Genomic DNA, 24,663 nt, shown 5'->3' with positions numbered 1-24,663 from the left:
TGAGACCTACTTTGCGTTGTTAGGTCTGTTAGGAAAATTTGTGTTAGACCGTGGATGTTAGCTATGTATTTACTGATCTTGCGATCAGAAAATACAAAAAGCATGTCCATTTTAAATACCCTCGGCGAGTTATTCACCCTGACAGTCTGATACGTACAGGAACTTCTACACATTAAGTTGTTCATATGAGAATATTATACATTGTTAAGTATCATACTGAATTCTGCCGGGCGAGTGCACATCTGTACCTATATTGGATGAGGCGCTAGCACGTATTTTGGTACTGAACCTAACTTGTGTTCATTAAGGGTAATCTCAACGCAGCTTTGTAACAAGTGCTTCCAACTGAGCTATTTTTACTGACATATGTTAAGGATGCTGCTGGATGGCATGCCATCCCAACACTGCGAAAATGACAGTTTTTTCGGACATAAACGCGATTAACATGCCACAAAAGTCTTTAGATTTAAATGTGATAGCAAATTTACGGGCTGAATTCACCTGTTGAGTGGGCAAATTTACTGCAAAATACATTATTGTTCAGGTTTTGTCACACCCATGCAATGACGATCAAGAGTCAGGCTGCGTATACGTGGTATTATAAGAAAAATCACTGACGTCGTCAATTTGCAACACTAACTTTTCCATCACCATCACATATATTGCGCATTTGTGTAACATTTGTGTTTGTTATAGAATCAAATAAATGGGAAACAATATCATTTCTTTCTCTCAACTACATATATTGAACATTTCAGCATTGCCATTGCTAGATACAAATATGAGACCATTTTAACACGCAAACTTATCAAAGTGTTCATTTGAATCACAGTTTTGAATGAATGAAAGAATTACGATTTTTTCGGTCACAATTTTTATTTAAAACGTTAAGAACAATTTAAATACAAACATAACAATACATATAGACATTTACAACAGGACAATAACCTTTTTGGCAAACATTATTTTCTCTCTGAATATGACAAATAAACACAACAATGCCTATCCTCCATTTTGTTCAGTGCTGATTAAAGCAAATATTTAAAAAAGAAGACAAAATGAAGTTAAAATAATTAATTAAAAAAGAATAATAAAAAAACAAGAACCTGTTTGGTAAACATAATGCCCATGGCGCAGATACTTGCAACATTTTTTCAAAAATGTTTACCCATGCACTCAGTTATGGACAGCAAAATTGCCAAAAAATGTAAACACAGTCATGACGTTTTGTTATTGTGAAAAAATTGTGACTATTAGAAAAAAACGCATAAAAGGATTGTGCTTCATTTTCCTCAGTGCTTGATAAAAAAAAATAGAAAAGGGGCCATAATTATACAAAAGTGATTGCTATAATTACCGGTCCATCGTAGTATTGATGGTTTTGAGAAAAGGCAAATATTCTAAAAAAGATAAAATGAAGTAAAAATAATTAATTAAAGATAAACTATGCTCAAATTTGGTGTTTGAAAATATTGATGATTGCTACGCAGTCTCTTTGTAAATATGAAATAAACATGTTTCTACCTCATTCAAAGTAGATATGCTACACACTAAAAGTGGTCAAAATATGAATATATAGTGTCATTAAAAAACTGACAGTTTTTTATTTAAGAAAAGACCATCGTACATTTTTTAATTCAAATTAAACATATTCAGTAAGGATTTCATGGATTTCAATAAATTTCTGTGATAAAAATATTTTACTCAAAGATGAGCATAGTATATCTTTAAAAAAAAGAATATAAACACGAACATGTTTGGCAAACATAAATGTCCCTGGTGTAGATACTTGTTACAATTTTTCAACAACAAAAAATATGATTATCCAAGCACTCATTTTTGGACAAAAAAAATTGCCAAAAAATGTAAATACAGTCATGACGTATCGTTATTTTGAAAAATATAAGTTGGCATGTCATTGCTATTAAATATTCAACTTATCGTGAATAAGAACTCCAAGCATGAAGTGAATTTGTAACATCTTCGATAGGTTTTCACAAAATGTACCTTAAGAATTAACCAAAACAAGAGGGCCATGATGGCCCTAGATCGCTCACCTGAATTATCAAACTCATCCAAACAATTACCTAGACAAGCATTCTGACCAAGTCTCATGACAGGTGAGTCAAAAATGTGACCACTACAGTGTTAACAAGGATTATCCATATTTGAGCAGTGCGACCTAGTTTTTTACCCAGGTGACACATATTCAAACTTGACCTAGAAATCATCAAAACAAACTTTCAGACCAATTTCCAGGATACTTGGATCAAAACAGTAGCAACTAGAGTGTTAACAAGATTTTTCTATTTTTAGCTCCGGTGACCTAGTTTCACATGCGATTTCGAACTAATCCAAGCAATTACCTAGACAAGCATCCTGACCAAGTTTGATGATAATCGAGTCGAAAATGTGACCACTAGAATGTTAACAAGGTTTTTCCATATTTGGGCGGTGTGACCTAGTTTTTCATCCAAGATGACCCATGTTTGATCTTGACTTAGAAATCATCAAAAAAACTTTCAGACCAATTAACAGAATATTTGGATCACAACAGTAGCCACTAGAGTGTTAACAAGATTTTTCTATTTTTAGCTCATGTGACCTAGTTTTTCATCCGAGATGTCCCATGTTCGATTTATTCCAAGCAATGACCTATTCAAGTTTCCTGACCAAGTTTGATGACAATTGAGTCAAAATTGTGACCACTAGAGTGTTAACAAGGTTTTTCTATTTTAGCTCCTGTGACCTAGTTTTTCATCCGAGATGACCCATGTTCGAACTCATCCGAGCTATCACCTAGACAAGCATTTTGATCAAGTTTGATGATGATTGATGCAAAAATGTGACCGCTAAAGTGTTAACAAGGTTTTTCTATTTATAGCTCCGGTGACCTAGTTTTTCATCCGAGATGACCCATATTCGAACTCATCTGAGCTATTATCTAAACAAGCATCCTGACAAAGTTTGATGATGATTGGGTCAAAAATGTGACCACTAGAGTGTTCACAAGGTTTTTCTATTTTTAGCTCCTGTGACCTAGTTTTCATCAGAGATGACCCATGTTCGAACTCATCCAAGCAATTGACTAGACAAGCATTCTGACCAAGTTTGATGATGATTGGTTCAAAAATGTGACCACTAGAGTGTTCACAAGGTTTTTCTATTTATAGCTCCTGTGACCTACTTTTTCATCCGAGATGACCCATGTTCGAACTCATCCGAGCTATCACCTAGACAAACATCCTGACCAAGTTTGATGATGATTGGGTCAAAAATGTGACCTCTAGAGTGTTCACAAGGTTTTTCTATTTTTAGCTCTTGTGACCTAGTTTTTCATCCGAGATGACCCATGTTCGAACTCATCCGAGCTTTCAACTAGATAAGCATCCTGACCAAGTTTGATGATGATTGAGGCAAAAATGCGACCGCTAGAGTGTTCACAAGCAATTGTGGACGGCCGGACGGACGACGGACGACGGACGACGGACATTCACCGATCCTAAAAGCTCACCCTGAGCAAGCTCAGGTGAGCTAAAAATTGAAATTAACAAAGTACTGAGCTGAGCAAAAATAAGTTATAAGGTTAACTGTATTCAAATATTGAAGAGATATGGACCTTTTAATTAAGAAGAAGGGCACACTTTTACAAAAATAAATTTTAGGGTTATCTGCCTTTCTGAATTGGTGACATATTTAAATTGTGAAAATGTCCATCAAATGTCATTTAAGATTTTAAAATATGCAAAATAGCCCTTACTCGCAAGCCATGCAGTAGAAATATTGGGAGGAATACAGTCTAAATAAAATCAGTCCTTAAAAGCATATAATTAACAAGCAAAGTATTTCTTTTATCTTATTGATATTTTTTTTTACATTTCTTCAAATTATTATACAATTCTCTAGTTTAATTTCCTTGAAATATTCTGGTTCATCTTGGGGCACGCACCTTTACTGAATAATGACGGGAGGGTCATGCTAACAGCTCCATTTCTTTTCTTCTTCAACACCAATCGCAACTACTCGGCCCTTTCCGTCAGACTTCGGATAAGGACGAACACAGTAGTATGAATACACAGAACGGATGCGGTATTTCGGTCTAACCTACGCTAAGAAACTAAACATGTAAACAAATAGTAATTTAATGTTGGGAGTTGTTTACAAGTTTATTTTCAATATATGTAGTAAAAGTTCACCTAAAATAAGTGATATCATAGGTACAAAAGCAAATAATTCATTTTTTATATATTAATTATTATGGTTGTAGAAACCGAAAGTACAAAAAACCAACCTGTTGTCATTTCGTCGGATTTGTTTAAAATCAATGGGCATATTTAAATTACAAATTGTTGTCAGACATATTTTCAAGCAAAAGAGTACCGGAACAGGCATTTGATGTCAAATATATACATTCGTTTCACACTATCTCTGTTTCTGTTTACATCTGAAGCCACGTGGTAGAACTACTTTCAATCCGTATTGTTTCCGATGTTAATATTATAGATAATAGCCGAGGCAGTTCCGAATGCTTCAACACTAGCGGTTACTTCATGGGGGTATACATTTGTATATTTTACTAGAATACAACGTTCATTTATATATGTATGCATAGCATTTGTATAAAACTGTAACAAACTGTAACAAAATATATTTCTATACCATAATTGTATATTATTATCATAATAAATTCATTGATCCAAAATATACCCATAGCAACCCCCAAGATTTTTTTTTATTTAAGACGTGTTTACCCCGATAAATTTTTGATAACGAACATATTTTGAGACTTAAACTTATTGTACATTTGAAATAAAAACTTTCCTCATTTTAAGCAAATAGGAAAAAATAAAAAGAAACTCAACAATAAAAAACGAATTCACCACTATCTGCAGTGTTCTCACAGAACTGTTATGTAGTCTGGAACACAAATCAATAAGCTTTTGTCAATGTTGTTTGCCTAAATGTGACTAACCGTCCTAGAATTATGTCGTCCATGTTTTCTCTTATCACACCTAACGCTAATGTGAATCAAGGATTCTTCTCTAGAAACAAGTTGCTAGTGATATCAAAAGTACGTACCTTTAACAAAATGTACCTGTAAATTTGTAAACTTACTAAGGATAGTTACTTTCAGACAAAGGTATTAACATTTTAGGTTTAAGCACAACACTTTAGCATATATAAGACATAAGCTGATGAATTTGACTATTAAACGCATTCCCTTTAGGATGAAGATTTTCACTATTATGGGCAACTGTTATTGACCAAACATCTAAATATATAACGTTATTTATGAGTTTTGAAAACTCTTCTCTGATGATTTCTTCAAAGAGAAGTGAAATTTTCGCATCAAACCATCGGCTATCATCTATACAAATATGTGGCCCTTTGAAGAATATTTTAGTATTTGGTTTTCTAATAACAAAACTTTCGATGGCCATAGCCAAATGTCTTATTCTTTCCCTAAATTTTGACGGAGGATACGCGGAAAAATGAGAATTGTAGTTTATTATTAATATCAATGATTTATTACTATCATTGCAATTTTCTAGTGAATGCAGAAGTTGAGGCACGGATACAATACCAATGGGTGGAAAGTTTGGATTATGGAACGGCATCTCGTGTTTAACATACATCAAGTTAATTCCATAATTTGTGAATAATTTCTTTGCATGATATTGTCCGTTTGACCCTAGGGCGTCTTTCATGTTAACACGTCCAAGATCTAGCACGTGTTCAATTAAATATTCTGCATAGTGTCTAATAGTAGAATCCCCAATTAGCACAATATTCTTATTTTTTAAACACCGCACGTAAGATGGTACATCATGTTTGATATTGCTGAAACAGTTAAAGAAATTCCATTTATTATTCAACCAGTAACCACTTGGACCAGATTCCGCCCATGATGATGACACTGGACGCTGACTGCATGAAACACCCCTTATTGCTTTATTGAATGTTGGGATTTCAAGAGACAATGTTTGTTTAAAAATTCCATGTCCTTTATTTCGTATCTTTTCTTTTTGAGGCACCATACTGTTATAAATTGGCCCAGTTCCAAATGATTCAATGTCTGAGCACTTTATTTTCAAGTGTTTAGGTTTTCCACAGAACCATTACATGCCACCATTAAGGCTTGTAAAATTGCACACTTTTTCATATCCAAAAATCATTTTGTTAGCACCACAAGCAGTAAGCCCCCTAAGTAGATTTTTTCGGAATGTTCCCCTTATTCCCCACGCCTTTTGCATAGCAAATACTGTATTTCCGTATTTTCTCAAGGCTTTCATACGGAGACAAGTGTTTTCAAGGGAAGAAGCCAATTTCAATGTCACTTTTGTCTTTCCTGTCCAGTACACTTTTACACTGGCCGTATAATAGCCATTTTTGTGATCAATCACGTGACCGGAAACGGGTCCATCTCCATTTGCTTGGCGTGCCCAGACGACAATGACGTCATCGCCTATTGTTTTTCTTCTATTGCTCATATCAAACGTTTCTATAGCAATTGTTATATTCCCTTTATCATCAAGTTTTATAACCGTTACTCTAGAAAATTTCAGACTTGTCATTTTCAGCCTATTAACAGTGTCCACATGAATGCAGAGTGCTTGCAATCGTTCTTCCGGTTTTAACTTTGTCACAGTGTACATGTATCTGGAAACGTTAACCTCGCTGTGATTTGCCGGTTTGAACTGACGTAAAAAATTGCATATCTTTCAGAAGCATATTTGTCCTGAATCTGTGTCAATGAAATTACTAAAATTATAATTGTGGCAGCTGCCAAATAAACGTAACGTAGTTCCTTGGACGAACTTGTTTGTGCCATTTTCTAATCGATTTCACATGACAACTCTGAAATAATAATAATTATAATTATATCTGAAAAAGTAAGCGTTAATTTTAGTTAATGATTAACAATATTCAATCATAAGCTATTTTAGAGATTTTGTGTCAAAAGTTATTGGAAGCGAACAAGAAGACATCACAGCAGCACACATTGCTGTAACTTTAAATCAGTTGGCACGAAATACTTGTTCACTGCTAAATATGCAGGACAGTTAGTCTATATTGCTGGTTTATTTTTACATTGTTTGACAATAAAACGTATGAATGAGACTACGTCTGATGCAAAATAAGATAATTTAAAAAAGAAGACTATTTGTGAAACTCGAACTCGTGACATAATATTTGATCGCAAAGAATCCCGACTACTTCCTGACATTTAACATTGAGGTTCAAACTAACCGTTATATTTGATTTTGTAAGACCCGTTTGTGGGTCGTATACAGACATTTGTGTACACATAAAATGAAACGTCAATCTCAAACAGTACTGCGGTAATTATCTATATAAATAAAATGTAATTTATATAAACAGTAGCAAATCGTTTGTTTTCTTTTAATATTTAATGACCAAAATCAGCAAAATAATAAATAGTTTTAATAGAAGGAAACCTTTTAATTGTCTCAATTTTCCTGGATACAAATGTATTGTTGCCTTTAAAGAAATAAATTAACATATAATAATGTCTCTTTCTTTGTCGTTTTTAAAGGTTGTCAGATTAGAACAGTAGTGTACATTTTTATTCATAACGCGGAATGTTGTAAATGTCGACCGGACATAATTTAGCCATGTATTTCTATATCTTTTATATTCTATTAGACTGATAAAATTTGGCTGCTCAAACGTATAAATTAGACATTTAGAGATGATAAATTTATCTAAGGAAGCTACGAGCTAAAAACTTGCTCACTGGTCGAGGTTAACTTAAATATTGTCACTGACTAAGTCTATGTTTGCCTTGTGATGAAGTACATGCGTCAAAAATTCCGTAAAAATATGAAGAAATACAAAACAATAGCTTACATGATCAGGAAGGGGTAATCTTTACTTAGTATATGGCGGCTTTGCAATGTGCAAATATCGAATTGATACTCACACATTCTTGTTACGTGATAAGACATATTCGTAATGTATACTGATGTAAAAACTTGTAAGTCTTATTAACTTCATCAGGTTGACACTTGTTGTATCCTGTCAAAAAAAACCATCAATCTTTGACAACTGTATTTGAATATGTTCGTTTTGTAATCCTTGAAGCTATGCTTCACCTCATACCTAACATAAATTAATTATGACGTTTTATTTTCCGGCAATTTTTAATTTTTATATTATACTAATTAAGAGAGCTAGGGGATCAGAGGTTATGAAGCTTGCATATCACAGATAACACGTCAAAAGACAAATTTAAAAAGCATGCAACATATCCTAAATGTGATTCAACAGTATTCAAATGAGGATTACTGGAACCACCCAGCAAGAAAATAAACGGATAGAAAGAACTAAATTACCACAAGCACAACAATAATGTCATGCTGAAAGATCTTTAATGATAGAAAATATAACATCTTTGATTGAATGTACGGGGCGACTTTTTACAGCCTCCACACAGCACAAACAAGGCTAATGTGGCTATAAAATAGAGAAAATAAGAATCACTAAAGAACTGAAGTCCACATTATAATGCTGCATGCTAAATTCCTTAGCTCTATGGAAGTTAATGAAAATATGTTTTCTTTATAAATGTATGTTAAGTTAGTGCCTCCAGTAAGGGGCCTCAGTTATTAAAGTCACCAAAAAACAATTATGCTTTTGAGTGAAACGTGTTTAAACGCTTTTCATTTTGGGTCATTGCGCGAATGATCTGAAATTTTGCACAAAGATTTGTGGTCTAAACCTACATCAAATGATACATTTATCTGGAAAAAATATTTTAAGTCCCCATCATGTCAAAAAAACCTCAGTGGAGTCCCTTTAAGTATAAATAACTGTCAGGGTTGTCTTATCCATAGAAATGCATTCAACATTTGATCGTGAATAAGAACTCTAAATATGAAGTGATTATATATGTACTCTCTTTGATAGTTTTTGACAAAATGTAAGTTAACCAAAATATTTAAATTTGAAAAAAGATACAAAGCTGAGCAAACATATGTTATTATGTTACCTGTATTCCAATATTGAGGAGATATGGCCCTTTTAAAAAAACATCTGTAAGAAGAATGGCACAATTATGCACACACACACACAAAAAAATAAAAAAAAAAAACAGAAGAAAGAAACGAATTTTAGGGTTGTCTGCCATTCTGGATTTATGTAACATTTGAATATTGAACATGTCCACTAAATATCATGTGAAAAAATGTTAGTTTTGGAGAAAATGGACGTCAACAAAAACGTTAACAAGGACAAAAAAAATCTGAGCTGAATAAGGGTCATAACTTCGCAAAAATAACTTATGATTACCTGCAATTTTTAGATAATAGTTTTAAAGCACGTTGTCATAAAGGTAACGAAATATTAACAAAGTAGTATTTTGACTTCTATACAAAATACTAAATCAATGTAATTTACCGCATTTTACTTGTCAATTCTGTCTCCTCGATGACACTTGTTAACTTATTAATGTAATGTGTTAGATCTACTTATTGACAGGCTCACGGCGATTTCATAAATGTCATTTGTCCATCAATTTTGACAATTTATAAATTGTTTAAAGCCGTCATACAAGAGTCAACAGACCGGAAATACGTAAGACTTCTCGAGTAATTGGCGACGCCGGTGAACGGCATCGTCTCTTATGGAATGCCTTTTTTGTTGCACATGGGAGGAGCTGTTATTATTGAAAGTTTATGTCATGTTGTGTTTATTAGTTTTATATTGATTCTTAAAAATAAAGTAAACAAATACGTTATTACATTTGTATCAAATGAATTATTTGAAAAGCATATTCTTATGAAATTGCGGGCTCAGTTTAACAGCTTATCCATACTAAAGGCCGGACAATCGCAACTTTTTGGCCGTTATAGAAAGTAGCCGATGGCTTTCCGATTGAAAGCCAGACTCCGAATATTGTTGTGGTCTACACTGACATTTTATTTTTATGCCCCCACATAGAGGGAGCATATAGCGTTGCACTTGTCCGTCCATCCGTCCGTCCGTACGTCTGTCCGTCTGTCCGAGCAAACATTTGATTATTATGAGCTTCATTCCGTAGTTAAATAAAGAACATTAACTCATAAAATTCAAATTAAGAGCTATTTTTTTTGTTTTTTTAGAGCGTTAATTTTGCTTAACTTTCAGGTTTCCTTATGGTGTGGTGTTAAGAAGACTGTTTGCCCGCACTAAAATTCAAAAGTTTGCGACGTCGTTAGTCCCAAATCTTGTGAACGCAACTCCTCTTAAACCGGATGGCAGATTTAGCTTAAACTTCCAGGGATGAACAACCTTAATGTGTAGATGGTAGTAAAGGAAGGAATTTTTGCTGCGACCAAATTTAAGAGAATTATGGCCCTTTCTTGATTTTTTCACAATATACTATGTAGAAATTTTGTGAACGCAATTCCACTTAAACCGGATGGCAGATTTTGCTTAAACTTCCAGGGATGAACAACCTTAATGTGAAGATGGTAGTAAAGGAAGGAATTTTTGCTGCGACCAAATTTAACAGAATTATGGCCCTTTGTTGATTTTTGCACTATATACCATATAGAAATTTTGTGAACGCAACTCCTCTAAAATCGGATGGCAGATTTTGCTTAAACTTCCAGGGATGAACAAACTTAATGTGTAGATGGTAGTAAAGGAAGGAATTTTCGCTGCGACAAAATTAAACAGAATTATGGCCCTTCGTTGTCGTAGGGGGCATCCGTGTCCTTTGGACACAGTTCTAGTTTGTTTTTGTTTTGTTATTAACCTTAGATTAGTTTTTATGGTCTTCACTGTTTATTTATGTTTGTGTGTGTTATGCATTGTACATTGTTTCGTTATGTTTTGTCAAACTTTTGTTGAAGTAAAATGAATTATTAAACACAACTTTATATCTATTGCACTTCACTTTTTAGCTCACCTGTCACAAAGTGACAGGGTGAGCTTTTGTGATCGCTTTTCGTCCGGCGTCCGTCCGTCCGTCGTCCGTCCGTCCGTAAACTTTTACTTTAAATGACATCTCCTTATAAACCACTTAGCCAATTTCATCCAAACTTCACAGGAATGTTCCTTTGGTGGTCACCTTTAAAAGTTGTTCAAAGAATTTAATTCCATGCAGAACTCTGGTTGCCATGGCAACCGAAAGAAAAAACTTTAAATATCTTCTCTTAAAAAAACCCAAGAGCTAGAGCTTAGATATTTGGCATGAAACATCTTCTAATGAGTGTCTACCAAGTTTGTTCAAATAAAAGCCCTGGGGTCAAAACTGGCCCCGCCCCAGGGGGTCTTTGATTTTCCCTATATGCATATAGTAAAAACTTAAAATATCTTCTTTGAAAGAACCCAAAGAGCTAGAGCTAAGATATTTAGCATGAAACATCTTCTAGTGAGTGTCTACCAAGTTTGTTCAAATAAAAGCCCTGGGGTTTTAACTGACCCCGCTCCGGGTGCCTTTATACAGGTGAGCGACCTCGGGGCCATCATGGCCCTCTTGTTTAGTATTTCCCTGTTTTTGAACAAATTTTCTCTGTAAACAAATAATGGAGTCAAGATCTTGACCAAGAGCCTTGGTTGATATATCATACAATGATATTTCAAAATACTAGTAACGACCGCTTAGTATTTCTGCAGTTGCAGTGTCTTTGACCTATAATAAGTTCAAAGGGTCAAGGTCACAGGGGTCAAATATAGCTAAGATCATTTGGACTGCAGTTAAAATATGTTGGTGTTTTGTTGATATGTCTTTCATACTTCTTTTACTTTGATTTTTATGTTTATATTTTTTTTAATTTAAATTTCTCCCTTTAAAAACATTTAGTATTTCCTAGCTTGTTTTGACTTTTCTTCACCTTCGACCAAGAATAAAGAAGTTTTCGTTCAGTTATATGAATAATAAATGTATAAGAAAATGTTTGTGTGGTTATTATTGAATGCTATAAGAAACTTACATTGCTCCAAAGAACACTTTTGAGTAAACAGGTGCGAGGGTTCTAAAACAAAATGATTTACAAATACTAACATTACAAAATGCCTCACTTTTTATTCTTGATAATTATATTATTATCCTTAAACTGCTAAACATTTTGGGTAAACTTGGTCAATGCATATCAAAATCAGCATACAATTCATTTAGTCTTAACTCAATCTGCACTGTCAATATGTCAGCAGTAATATTTTGTCCATCCATTTATTGATGTTGATCAATGGTACTATACAAAATGGAAGTGCAAAGCCCAAGTCCCTTATTGTCAACACTTTAAAACTAAATTTGATTTTGTTGTTTATTAAGTTCAAGATGAAGTGAACACTGACACTTATTAGTGCATGCACAAGTGAATACTTTTCATCTAGAAATAAGCTTTGGCTGCTTTGCATCAATGCTTTTCTTATTCAGGGGGATTTCCGGTTTGTTTCCATGGTGTGCACGTGACATTGACTCATAAAGAAGACTTAAAGCGCAAGAACCAGTAATTTTCTGTTTGAGCAACTTATATACAATAATTCACAAAGGGAGGTTCGAAGTCAATAACAGATACCACGCACTGGCTGCATCAACAAATATCAGACATGACACTGTCTGAATAAATACAGGATGATCTGATAACATCCATGCTGTTACTAGTAACATCAGTGCCGTTACTTGTAACACCCATGATGTAACTTGTAACAACCATGCTGTTACTTGTTACATCCATGCTTTTACTTGTGACATGCATACCGTTACTTGTAACATGCACGCCGTTACTTGTAACATCCATGCCGTTACTTGTAACATGCACGCCTTTACTTGTAACATCCAGGGCATTATTTGTATCATCCATGCCGTTACTTGTAACTGTCATGCAGTTATTTGTAAAATCCACGCCTTTACTTGTAACATCCATGCCGTTTCTCTAACATCCACGACGTTACTCGTAACATCCACGACGTTACTCGTAACATCCACGCTGTTACTCGTAACATTCACGTCGTCACTCGTAACATCCACGCTGTTACTTGTTACATCAATGCCGTTATTTTGTAACTTCCATGCCGTTACTCGTAACATCCATGCCAAACAGATGATAAGGATAGATCTAATAAGGCTTATTATGCCTCAGATATGCTATCATTTTTATTTCTCAAAAACTTTTTATTTTTGGTATCTTTTTAAGGTTTCAAAAGAAATACTCATTTGCCATATATATGTACATGTACTATCTTTTGCTTTCTTTGCTCTTTTGGTAACTGGTATAATTATAGTGAATTTGTATTTTGTGTGGAAGTCAAAATACTATTTTGTTTACATTTTACTATCTTTATGACACATTACTTCGAATTCAGCGCTACTTTCTCGAGTAGTAAAATATCTTATGATTTTTTGGTTGTTTGTTTGATTGGGTTTTACGTCACACGTCAAATGGCAACGTGGTGGAGTTAGACCTCAGTGGAACCACCGATGTTCCGTAAGCGAAACATCTTATGTACTTTAAATCCATTGTTAAAACATTATTAAACACATGTTCAACATTTGTAAACAGTTACAAAATATGCATTTCTGAGGCATAATGTACCTTTAAGAATTCAAGCAACTAATAAAACAACTAAATAACTCAGTGTTAATTGGTTTTATTGAATCTACAATTCATTGCACTGTTTTTAACATTTGTAGATATATGTACAATTTTTTAAGACTTTACAAAATATTCAATATATCACAAAATAAATATCTCAAGAGTGATTTCACATCTCACAATAAATCAAATCAGCAAACAAACAATGGAAAACCACAGACAGAATATGAGTATATTACAAAAGTGACCCTGAATTAGCCAGCAATTTCTTTTTGCCATTTTAAATAAAAGGCAAAAACCATGATATGAAGTGAAAATGTAAATTTGTATAACATTTTGTTCATATTGAAATATGAAACAATGTAAAATACTTATCCTGTCATATCATAAATTTATTACCATGATCATCTCTATTTTTAGCAATACAATTCGCAATATTAACATATGCTGTATGGAAATAGCTTATACATCTATAATCTAATGCTTAAAATCATCGTAAAATTTTCTGTTTATAACTGAATACACAAGTAAACAAGAGCCACCGATGGGTGGGGGCAACGCTCGACTTTTTACTTTTTCTAAAAGCAAACAAAGAAATGTTTGAACAAATCTTAAAGTTTCCTTTTTATCAATTTAATAGGTCTGTCTTATCACATTAGTTTTGTCTTTATATATACACACATTTATATATATACGCATTTATATTAATATACGCATCTATATATACCAATAAATATATATGGTCATTTAATGCACAAATCAGTGAAAATTCAATAATTTAACCTTCAAGGTCAATGTCATAAAAAAGCCAAGGTCAATTTGAGTTTGATAAACATGAAGGTCTTGTCCTTAAGAATGTTCTGTTATTATATGAAGTCAATCCATTCAATAATAGCAAAGTTAAAGCCAGTAAAAGCCAAAAAATGAAAATTTCAATAATTTGACCTTCAAATTCAAGGTCATTTATGAGTGAAGGCCAATGTTTGTCTGATTATTTTAAAAGGCTATCCTTGAAGATTTGTATGTTCAAGTTTGAAGACAATCCGGTCAAAAATAGCCAAAAAAAATGAAAATATCAATAATTTGACCTTATAAGTCAAGGTCATTTATGAGTACAGGTCAAGGTCTGTCTGGTTATTCTAAAAGGCTATCCTTGAAGATTATAATGTTCAAGTTTGAAGACAATCTATTCAAAAATAACAAAGTTACAGCAAATAATAGCCAAAAATATGAAAATTTCAATAATTTGACCTTCAAAGTCAAGGTCATTTATGAATGAAGGTCAAAGTCTGTCTGGTTATTTCAAAGGGATATCCTTGAAGATTATTATGTTCAAGTTTGAAGACAATCCATTCAAAAATGACAAAGTTACAGCCAATAAAAGCAAGAACAAGCAAAATTTTGACTTTTGACCTTGAAGGTCAAGGTCATTTATGAAGGTCAAGGTTAGTGTGGTCTACTGAAAGGTCTTGTCCCAAGAGTTGTTGTGGCCAAGTATGAAGACAATACACCAAGAACTAAAAAAGTTATAATCCACATACAAATTTGCGGACAGCAACTGCAACACCGCCAGGACTATTACAATAGTTATACAGTACCTCTAAAAAAAAAAAGTCGAGCTAAAAAATCATTTAATTTATCCTACAGATGAGAATTCAAATAAATTTTACAACTTTTGAATTGTTTAAGAAAAATAAAAATTTTACTGTAATATCACCCAAGGATTCAAAATGATTAATTTGTGACTCAAGGTATAATTGAAATAAGTCAAAAGAAACTAAGATACAGCAAAGAAATATATAACTATCTTGTATGTTTTAACAAGAAATCAAGTCCTCATAATTGACAAAGTTAAAAAAGATAGAAATAGATGTACATAAATGGGACACCTTCAAACATGGATTTACTTAACCTTTTCCCTGATAAAGATGTGTTTTGACGGCTTTTTGTCCCCCCCTCCCTTTTCAAGACCTCAAACAGTGAAAAAATGCCCTATTTAGACTCCATACAGTGTTTTTCGTTTGAGAAATGTTGTTAAAAAAAGTGACCACTTTTTCGGCGCGGCCCCCCATCAGAATGATAGGGGATGTGCCCCCTTCTGTTTGGGGGGTCAAAGGGGGGCGGTAGTCCTCCTCATCGCCAAGAAAATTTTGGACATGTGACAGGCTAAAAATTGCCTCAGGTCAATTTTAAGGTGTAACCAACGCTGAAAAGCTTTTTACTCTATCTCATTGCATTGAGAAGTTGCAGGACTGTGAAATCAGTTTTGATGAAAAAAAAACAATGCAAAATAGTGATTTTTCGCAATTTTAAGACATTCCACCCTTGCCATGGTAACAGGAAATTTAAGATTGAACATGTTGTGACAGAAATTATGGTTCAGTTAACATATGTGCAAAGTTTCATCAATATTGAAGCATTTTTCATAGTTTTATAGCAGTTGGAACTTGTAACCCGAGGCTTTTCAATGAAAACAGCCATTTTTCACAACATGCTCATGGGGTAAAAGGTTAATTTTTTATTACAAAAAGTTTTTTTGGTGGGTTTGTACTCTTCTGCTGCCTTTTCTGCTAGATAATATTTGTCCTGATAAAATAATCAACAGATAAAACTCAGAATAGCTTAACCTTATTAACTAATCTTTTAACCCATAACATCCGTGCAGCCTGATGAGGCCATAAACTGTTGATAGCTCAATTTTTTGATATATATAAAATAACTACGAATTAATTACCTTAATTATCTATCCCACAACCATTAGATGTGTCAGCAAAATGTCAGGGACAACATATTTATGTCCGAAGTAACACATGGGTGATTAAAATCCTTTTAAACCATGAATTCATCATTTTGCTCATTCATCTTTATGGAATTTCCTATCAAGGCAAAAAGGGGAGAAATCCAACAAGTTTAATTCAACAATGTTTTTGTACAAAAAAAAGGGGTTCTGTTGATAAAAAAAGAAAAGATTTGGTGATTGTGACTTCTCAGCACAATATTTCAAATAAATTTAATATATCAAAGTTGTTTTTGATTTATTCATTGAATAAATGTGGCACAATGTATACTCACTAACAGGAAGGTGAGGGGAAAATGAATAGTGGTGGGGAGTGGAAAATAAAGCTAGTCAATATGAATGGTGGGGAAAATGGACATTGGTGGGGAGTGGAGGAGAAACTTATATCTGTTATTTAGTCAATTTTGTACATATTTATCACTATTGCAACATAACAAACCTCTACACAATGAAATAAAAACATCATAAATTAATATTGTTTAAACAAAAAAAAAACCCAGACAATTTTGAGACTCAATCCTAACAAACAGCTTTCAACCATCATGTATTTAACAAAATGTCACTCTGAAGGTTATCAAATCAATATGAGAGCACAGATGTAATGAATAAGAAAATAAAATCCATAACATCATAACCAACATAAAGTACATTTTCACTACAATAAGTTAATACACAACCTTTCCAGTTTTTAGCAGTGAAAAATTTAGCCCCGCCTTTTCTTTTTATTACTTACTAAGGTCAACTGCACAGAAACAGTATGACAATGAAAACTATGTGTTCTTTAATGTAAACCAGTGGCTATGTGTTTTTCCTAGTATAGCAACTGGATGTCATTCAGCTGAGTTACATAAAACTGTCAAAACTGGAAATGTCAATTCTATATGGAAATAATAATAATAAATAATCTAAAACAAGTCTGTTTATCCATATGCTAATTAAGCAAAATTTATCTAGTTTTTTATTTTCATTTGCTAATCAAGTGCTGGTACATATATCATTTGTTTCCTTACAATAAGTCCTACCCCCCCCCCCCCCACCCCCAGGATGATTACATATAATGGTGGTTTATAAATGGGACATAAAAGATGTTATGCATATATATCAACATTGTTTAACAGAGATACATACTTTTATCTTTCTCTCTAGTTAACCTATATAACAATCATTAATATAGACTCAGTTATGAATTGTAACATACACATGTTAAAGTAGGTTCACTTTTTGGTCATTAATCAAAAGAAGTGTTTTATACCTTCACATGTTTGCTGAAGACTTGAACATGCATCATGGCTGCCCCTGTATGAGGTGGCATTATTTAACATCAGAAAATATATCTGCTAGACTGTAAAACAACGAATGTAAAGTCTTACTTGAAAAAAACAGTTTGAAGTTTGTACTAAGACACCTACATTACAAAAACAATTTCCCATTAGAGAGCCTGAGACAAGATTTCCTATATCAAATTCCAGTCGTTCTTTAGCTTAAAATGTCTTATAAAATCACACTCACTTGCTGTCAATGCCATTTTTAAAAGAAATGAAGACACAATTTGCAAAATTATCATATTTTGACACACGAACTAACACATAATCTAAGATATTCTGTTAAGCACAAAGTATAATACATATTGTCACCTTAGTGCAGTAACGGGTTAATTGCAAGTAAATTATGTAGAGTTAACCAGTTACTGCACTGAGGTGCTGAATTATGCTGTACTAAGATAAATAAACTGGACGCTCTAGTTATTACTGTACATTGAATGCCCAAAATGTGAATGCTGTAGGTAGTGAACGAAAATAAAATTAAAGGCACATTATGTCATAGAAACAAATAAATTTTTATTTCTTTAGAAAGGGAAAACATGAATTTTATATGGTTTAAATACATGTACATACTTGTTTTAGAGAATGTTAGATGCTTGTCACACGAAGAAAGTAGAGATAAATGTGAAATTATCTTGTATTTTAACTTCCATACAAAATACTAATTCACTATTACTGTACTATTTGCCAAAACAATAGATCAAAAAGATGGTTCAGGTAATTGGCCAATGAGTAACTTTTTGGATACCATTAAAGTTCAAAAATTAAAAAGCTTTTCAGAAATAAAAATTAAAGCATTTTTGAGGCATAATGCGCCTTTAATTTATATCTAGTGCATTAATTTTATCAAACATAATTAAATAATCTAACATCCCTGTTTATATGTAATTAACCTTTAACTTTCCCTAAAAATGATAAATGGTTCTGTCCAGATTGACAGATGGACAAGTCCATTTAACATGGTAAGGGTTAAAATGAAATGTAAAAACAACAATTCATCATACTTCATTCTCATCCACACTAGAACTATGTTTTGATTTATTACTAAAATGGCACTACACTATAATGTTTCAAGTATGGATTTTAATTCTTGTTCTTGGACACATTCAAGTCGCAAAAACATCATTAAAAGGTGACTAATAATATCCCCTTCCTAAAACTTTACCAAAAGTAAAAACCTAGCAGTCAATGATACCCTGCTGAGTACATTCTGTATACTTACCAAGCTAAAATTGACATGTGACTTTTGAGGTTGTTAAAAAAAATCTGTGCTTGGAGGGGGTATCTACTACAAAGCAGGGATATAAAGTGTTAAAAATGAAAATTATTTACTCTAACAGAGGAATAGTAGCTTCAAAAGAATTCAGGTTTGCAAAAAAAACTAGAACTATCACCAAATGTGATTAATACCCCCACAAGACTGCTTCGGAAATGAGGATGTTACTAGTAACAGAATACCTTGTAAAAGAATTGAATAATAGAGTTATGGTTGTGGGCAATTAAAGATAGTTGTGGTTCTTATATGTTGCTTTTCCTTTCAATGTGGTTGGCCATTGATGAAGTTTAATTGAATTACTCTGTAATAAGTCCAGAAAGACAAAGAAAAGGAACAAAGGGCAATAACTCTATAAATACTGAAGATAGAGTTATAGTTCTTGCGCACTGCACTTCCTCTTATTGTGCTTGACCATTGTATGAAGTTGTTTTGAATTCCAACCAGTACGTTTTAAGTTATGCTCCTGACAAGGAAAAGTATCAAAGGGCAGTAACTCTGTATTTTGTCAAAATGGAGTTATGGCTCTTGTGCACTGCACTTCCTTTTAATGTCCTTGACAACTGTATGAAGTTGTATTGAATTCCAAACAGTAGTTTTCAAGTTTACTCTGGACAAGGAAAAGTAACAAAGGGCAATAACTCTGTAATTAGTCAAGATAGAGTTATGGTTCTTGTGCACTGCACTTTCTCTCAATGTGCTTGACCATTGTATGAAGTTATATTGAATTCCAACCATTAGTCTTCATGTTATGGTCCGGACAAAAAAGGCAATGGAAAAGCAACAAAGGGCAATAACTCTGTAATTACTTTAGATAGAGTTATGGTTCTTGTGCACTGCACTTCCCCTTATTGTGTTATACAATTGTATGAAGTTGTTTTGAATTCCAACCAGTAGTTTTCAAGTTATGCCCCGGACAAGGAAAAGTAACAAAGGGCAATAACTCTGTAATTAGTCAAGATAGAGTTATGGTTCTTGTGCACTGCACTTCCTCTCAATGTGCTTGACCATTGTATGTAGCTATATTGAATTCCAACCATTAGTCTTCAAGTAAAGCTCCGGACAAGAAAAAAGCAAAGGACGTCTGGACCGACCGACCACCGGGTGACTCCTATATACCCCCCCAAACTTCGTTTTTGGGGGTATAAAAATCAAATGTACTTATGCCCTATTAAGACACTATTACACAACCTATTATACAAAGGTGGCAACAGGCTGTCCAGCACCTTCTGACAAAAAATTAGGGCAAATTTTAGGGCAATTTTTAAGAAATTTTAGGGCTAAAATTTAGGAATTTTAGGGTAAATAAAAGAAAATGTAGGGCTCAAATTTGGAATTTTATACTAAATTATGGCCTCAAAAGACCATGATATGGGCTCAATTTTGCATATTTGACACAAAAGTAACTCACAAATAATGCTCTAGTTCGGTTATAGCAAAGGTGTTACCAGTGTTCCATAGTCACCAGTGAATAAATTGATTCACTGGCCAACTGCCTTTAAAAAGAGCTGAAAAACTACATTTAAACATAACTAGAATGAAAACATTTTCTAAGTTATAAGAATCCAGGAACAAACCAATATTCAATTAGTTAAGCTATGATTAGCCAATAAAAATGTAACTTCCTTGGAAAAATTTTTTAACAGGTGACTATTTTGATATAGTCAAAGTGGTACAATTTTTCATTGTTCCATTTTAAAACTAACAGTTTTCTTATATTTTTCTGATAACTTCTGACAATTAATCAAGTTAAAATAATTAGTAAAAAGATATAATAAGCGATAATATATGGAAGGGGATGTTATGCTTTAAATTTATTTTAGCTATAAATGCATTTCTTACCAACATTTTAAGGTTGGTACATGTCAACAAGTCTTGATCTTTCTTAAAAAACAATAAAAATGATATGACCCACTAGAGTCATTCCCAGGCATAGTTAACTTAAATTCAAACAGCAGGATATACACATATGAAGAACTTGTTCAAGATAAATCAGGCTACTAAAATTGTAGAAAATTTCACTGTTCAAGATAAATCAGGCTACTAAAAATTGTAGAAATTTGATTCATTGATTTTCAACAGTTTTTTTTCCAGATTTTTAAAAAAACTTACACTATATGTTATTACATATGTTCAGTACATGTTAATGTGTACAAAAAGGGCAGCTGAAGGTGTCACTTCTTAGTAATTGGGTAGCAAAATGGTTAAAGCATCCAATCACTACTGCCAGTTTACCTTACCCACTTTATAATTAGCAAATATTGAAACTTGTCTAGATCTGCCAGCTGGTATCACTTACAAAAGATATGTTCTACAGTCATCACTTGAAAATAACTTGATTACAAATTAAGATTTTATTAATAAGGACCCCTGCATGCAGTCTGATGAAATTTAGTGGTACATCGTGTAAATAGTTGCTTTAAATAAATCTAAGACTGAGGTAAATGGTAAAATCTGTAGCCAATAAAAATGTGACTTCCTTGGAAATTTTTTATCACAATTTTAAACAAGTGACCATTTTGATATAGTCAAAGTGGTACAATTTTCATTAAAAACAAACAGTTTCTTATTATTTTTCTGATAACATCTGACAATTAATCAAGTATGGCATTTCTGCAGGAGTTGAAGTAAATGCAAAGCGTGACTTATGCAATTTAGCCAGACATGATATCAACTCCACTGACTGTGTTTGAAGTTAGGTTGTGATTGAAACATGGTTGTTTCTGGATATGTTTATCACAAAAGATAAAAAAAAAATAGGAATTAAAGTGAAAAAATAGGGCATTTTTAGGAATTCCCTTTGAATTTTTCATTTTTTTAGGAATTTTAGCCAAACTGAAAAAAATTAGGATTTTTTAGGAATTTTAGGGACGCTGGACAGCCTGTGGCAAGAAAAAAATGAGTTAATACTATGACTGTGACATAGACGAACAAAAATTCATAAAGAAAGCAAAACTAGTTCAGGTAAATCTATGATACGAATTGACAATAAATAAAACAACAGTAAAACTGGTTACATAAAAATAAGGCAAACAAAAAAATCAGTATTATAAATAGAAACATGCCCTGCATGTGTAATCGCTGTTTTGTGATAAAAGTATCCCTTTACTGAGTGGCGATGTGGCCGAGTGGTTAACGCGTCTGACTAATAATCTAAGTATTGCTGCCTACGTGGCTTCAAACCCTGTCAAAGACAAGCCATTGTTTTCTTAAGCAAGAAACTTTACTTTCATTGCTTAGTACTGGTTTGTCCCAGGAACAAATTTGAAAGTGTTTCAATAGGCTCAATCAAACTAAAATAAATTTGTATAAATTAAGGGGAGTTACTTAACTTTACTTGAATGTTTTATTTTTAAGCAGAACACAGAAATCTAGTTTGCATCACATTAAAATGGCCTGACTTATACACAGACTGATTATAATGACATTGTTGCCATTCTATTTGTGGTCATTCAATTATTTAAAGACATGACTGAAACAGATGGTACTAAATCAAAGTAATAAAATGCCTACTGCTTACCTATTTATTTTGTATAACTATCAAACAGTAACGAAAAAAAGTTGGATTTCACATTCATATCAAACTGCCGTGAAATAATTCACAAAAACATAAAATTATATCTCCCTTTTATCTTGACCACTATGTAGAATCTATACCATTTAGAATCAACAAATTGGTCATCTATGTGTTAATAATTTTGCAGAAGCAACACCATAAATGTACACAAAAGTACCGGTACATGATTTAAAAAAAAACCTATAAAAGGCAGATCTAGAACAGGGAATGCCAGTTTCAATATTAGACAATTCTCATACAGAAAGAACCTAGAAATTCTACACTTATATCCTGTTTTAAACTCAGTTTAAAAAAACAACAACAAAAACCTCATTTTAAAAAAAAAAAAATTTATTAATTTTTTTAAAATAACCTTTAACCTATACACTGTTTGGGCAGCAATTTAATTTAAAACCCCGGAAACCCAGAAACAGAGAAAAGGAAAAGTTAATACACTATCCCAATCTGATTTTTCCCTGAACGGGTTTGTTATTTCAGTGAGTATTTTAAATATTTTAAAATTTTTTCCCCCTTAAAAAATTTATAAATTGGTTTGGTCCAAATGAAAAAGCTGGACAAGTCCATTTATAAATTTTTAGAATGGTAAGGGAAAACAAGCAGTGACAAGGCAATTTTTAAAATAAAAATTTTAAAACGGGCAGTAGTTTTTCATCAAAAGGGCCCCCAAAACCCCCATCGGGTCGGGTTTAAAACAAAAATTTTTTAATCTTTTAAAGGGGTTTGGGGGCCCAGATTCCCGGGGAAACGTAAAAACACGGTGCCTTTAAAATACAAACCCCAACTCGTAAACAAAGTCCAAAAAAATTCCAAGCCTTTTTTTTTTAAAACACACCCTTCCCAAATACATAATCACTTCCACTTCATGTTCTGTGTGCAACACAGTTTATAAGCAAGTAAACAAAAGGCCAGCTTTTTCAAAGCAAGATGCACATTTTATAGTTGTTGTAACCACCAGATGCACATTTTATGGTTGTTGTAACCACCAGATGCACATATTAAGGTTGTTGTAACCACCAGATGCACATTTTTATAGTTGTTGTTACCACCAGATGCACATTTTATGGTTGTTGTAACCACCAGATGCACATTTTATGGTTGTTGTAACCACATGATGCACATTTAATGGTATTTCTAACCACCCGATGCACATTTTATGGTATTTCTAACCACCGGATGCACATTTAATGGTATTTCTAACCACCGGATGCACATTTTACGGTATTTCTAACCACCGGATGCACATTTTATGGTATATGCACATTTTATGGTTGTTGTAACCACCAGGGTTCCCATTTTGTCAACTCACACCAGGTGAGGCTTTCTATGAAATTCTTGTAATAAATAAATTTCTCCGTATTTCTTGCACACTATCATCAAGTATTGTCCCTACTATCCTTAACACTAGCTAGAACCTGTGAGAATTTCTTCTTGTCTATTGTCATTTGTATAGATTCTATACATCTAAACAATGCATCGTAAGAGTCTCTTTCTGGTAATTTGGTTAGAAACTGAGCTAAATGTATAAAGTCCATGCCCATTAGAATTTCCTCGTGACACTTTAATATACCTGAAATATACAGAGTAGCATAATCATAAAGACTGTAAGATATATTTTAAAAATTTATATGACATATTTTTAAAAAATGGGTTTTAAATTTTTCCCAATTTTGGCACATTTTGTTCCCTGTTAAACGAATTTTTTTAAAAAAACCCTTTGTCCAATGAAAACCCTTTGGGGATTTTCCCTTTTGGTTGTTTTTTATGTCAATTAACACTTTTAAAATTTCTTTTTCCAAAAAAAAAATTGGGTGGGGGGGAGCAAAGGGTTTCCCTTTTGGGTGCATTTTTTCATGCCCCCCAAAGGCACTTCAGTAGAACCACCAACATGCCATAAGCTAGCTGGATAGCTTCCTCACATGAAAGAAACAAAGTCCCTCAGGTGGGATTCTAATCCACAGTGGTGAGGGGCAACAAATAATCCCACCACACCAGTATCAGAAGAGATAAAACACATTGTCAACTAATATGCATGTGGATTACTTGTGTTTACAAAATATTTCTTAAATATGCAACTTAAACGTCCTTTAATGTTTGAAACAAATAATTATAAATTTGATCATGTCACATTATCATTTCATTAGAAATAC

At 33.1% G+C, this 24,663-nt stretch overlaps 2 protein-coding genes across 2 annotated transcripts in view; both read right to left on the bottom strand.

Moving 5' to 3' along the window:
* Positions 1–1,676: 1,676 nt before the first annotated feature.
* Positions 1,677–8,001, bottom strand: LOC132751512 (NXPE family member 3-like). The gene is given in 2 exon segments (XM_060741687.1): positions 1,677–6,858; positions 7,873–8,001. A coding segment is annotated over 1 exon segment (1,485 nt). The 5' UTR covers positions 6,657–6,858; positions 7,873–8,001; the 3' UTR covers positions 1,677–5,171.
* Positions 8,002–23,363: 15,362 nt separating this feature from the next.
* Positions 23,364–24,663, bottom strand: part of LOC132751511 (TBC1 domain family member 12-like) — a 30,394-nt gene continuing 29,094 nt past the window's right edge. Inside the window, 1 exon segment of the mRNA XM_060741686.1 lies at positions 23,364–24,083. Coding sequence (XP_060597669.1) covers positions 23,890–24,083 — 194 coding nt within the window. The 3' untranslated portion in view covers positions 23,364–23,889.

This window comes from Ruditapes philippinarum, unplaced genomic scaffold (genome assembly GCF_026571515.1).
Source record: "Ruditapes philippinarum isolate M1 unplaced genomic scaffold, ASM2657151v2 ctg319_1_1_1_1, whole genome shotgun sequence".
In the NCBI taxonomy this organism is placed as follows: Eukaryota; Metazoa; Mollusca; class Bivalvia; order Venerida; family Veneridae; genus Ruditapes; species Ruditapes philippinarum.
This window is presented reverse-complemented; position numbering and strand designations above follow the sequence as displayed.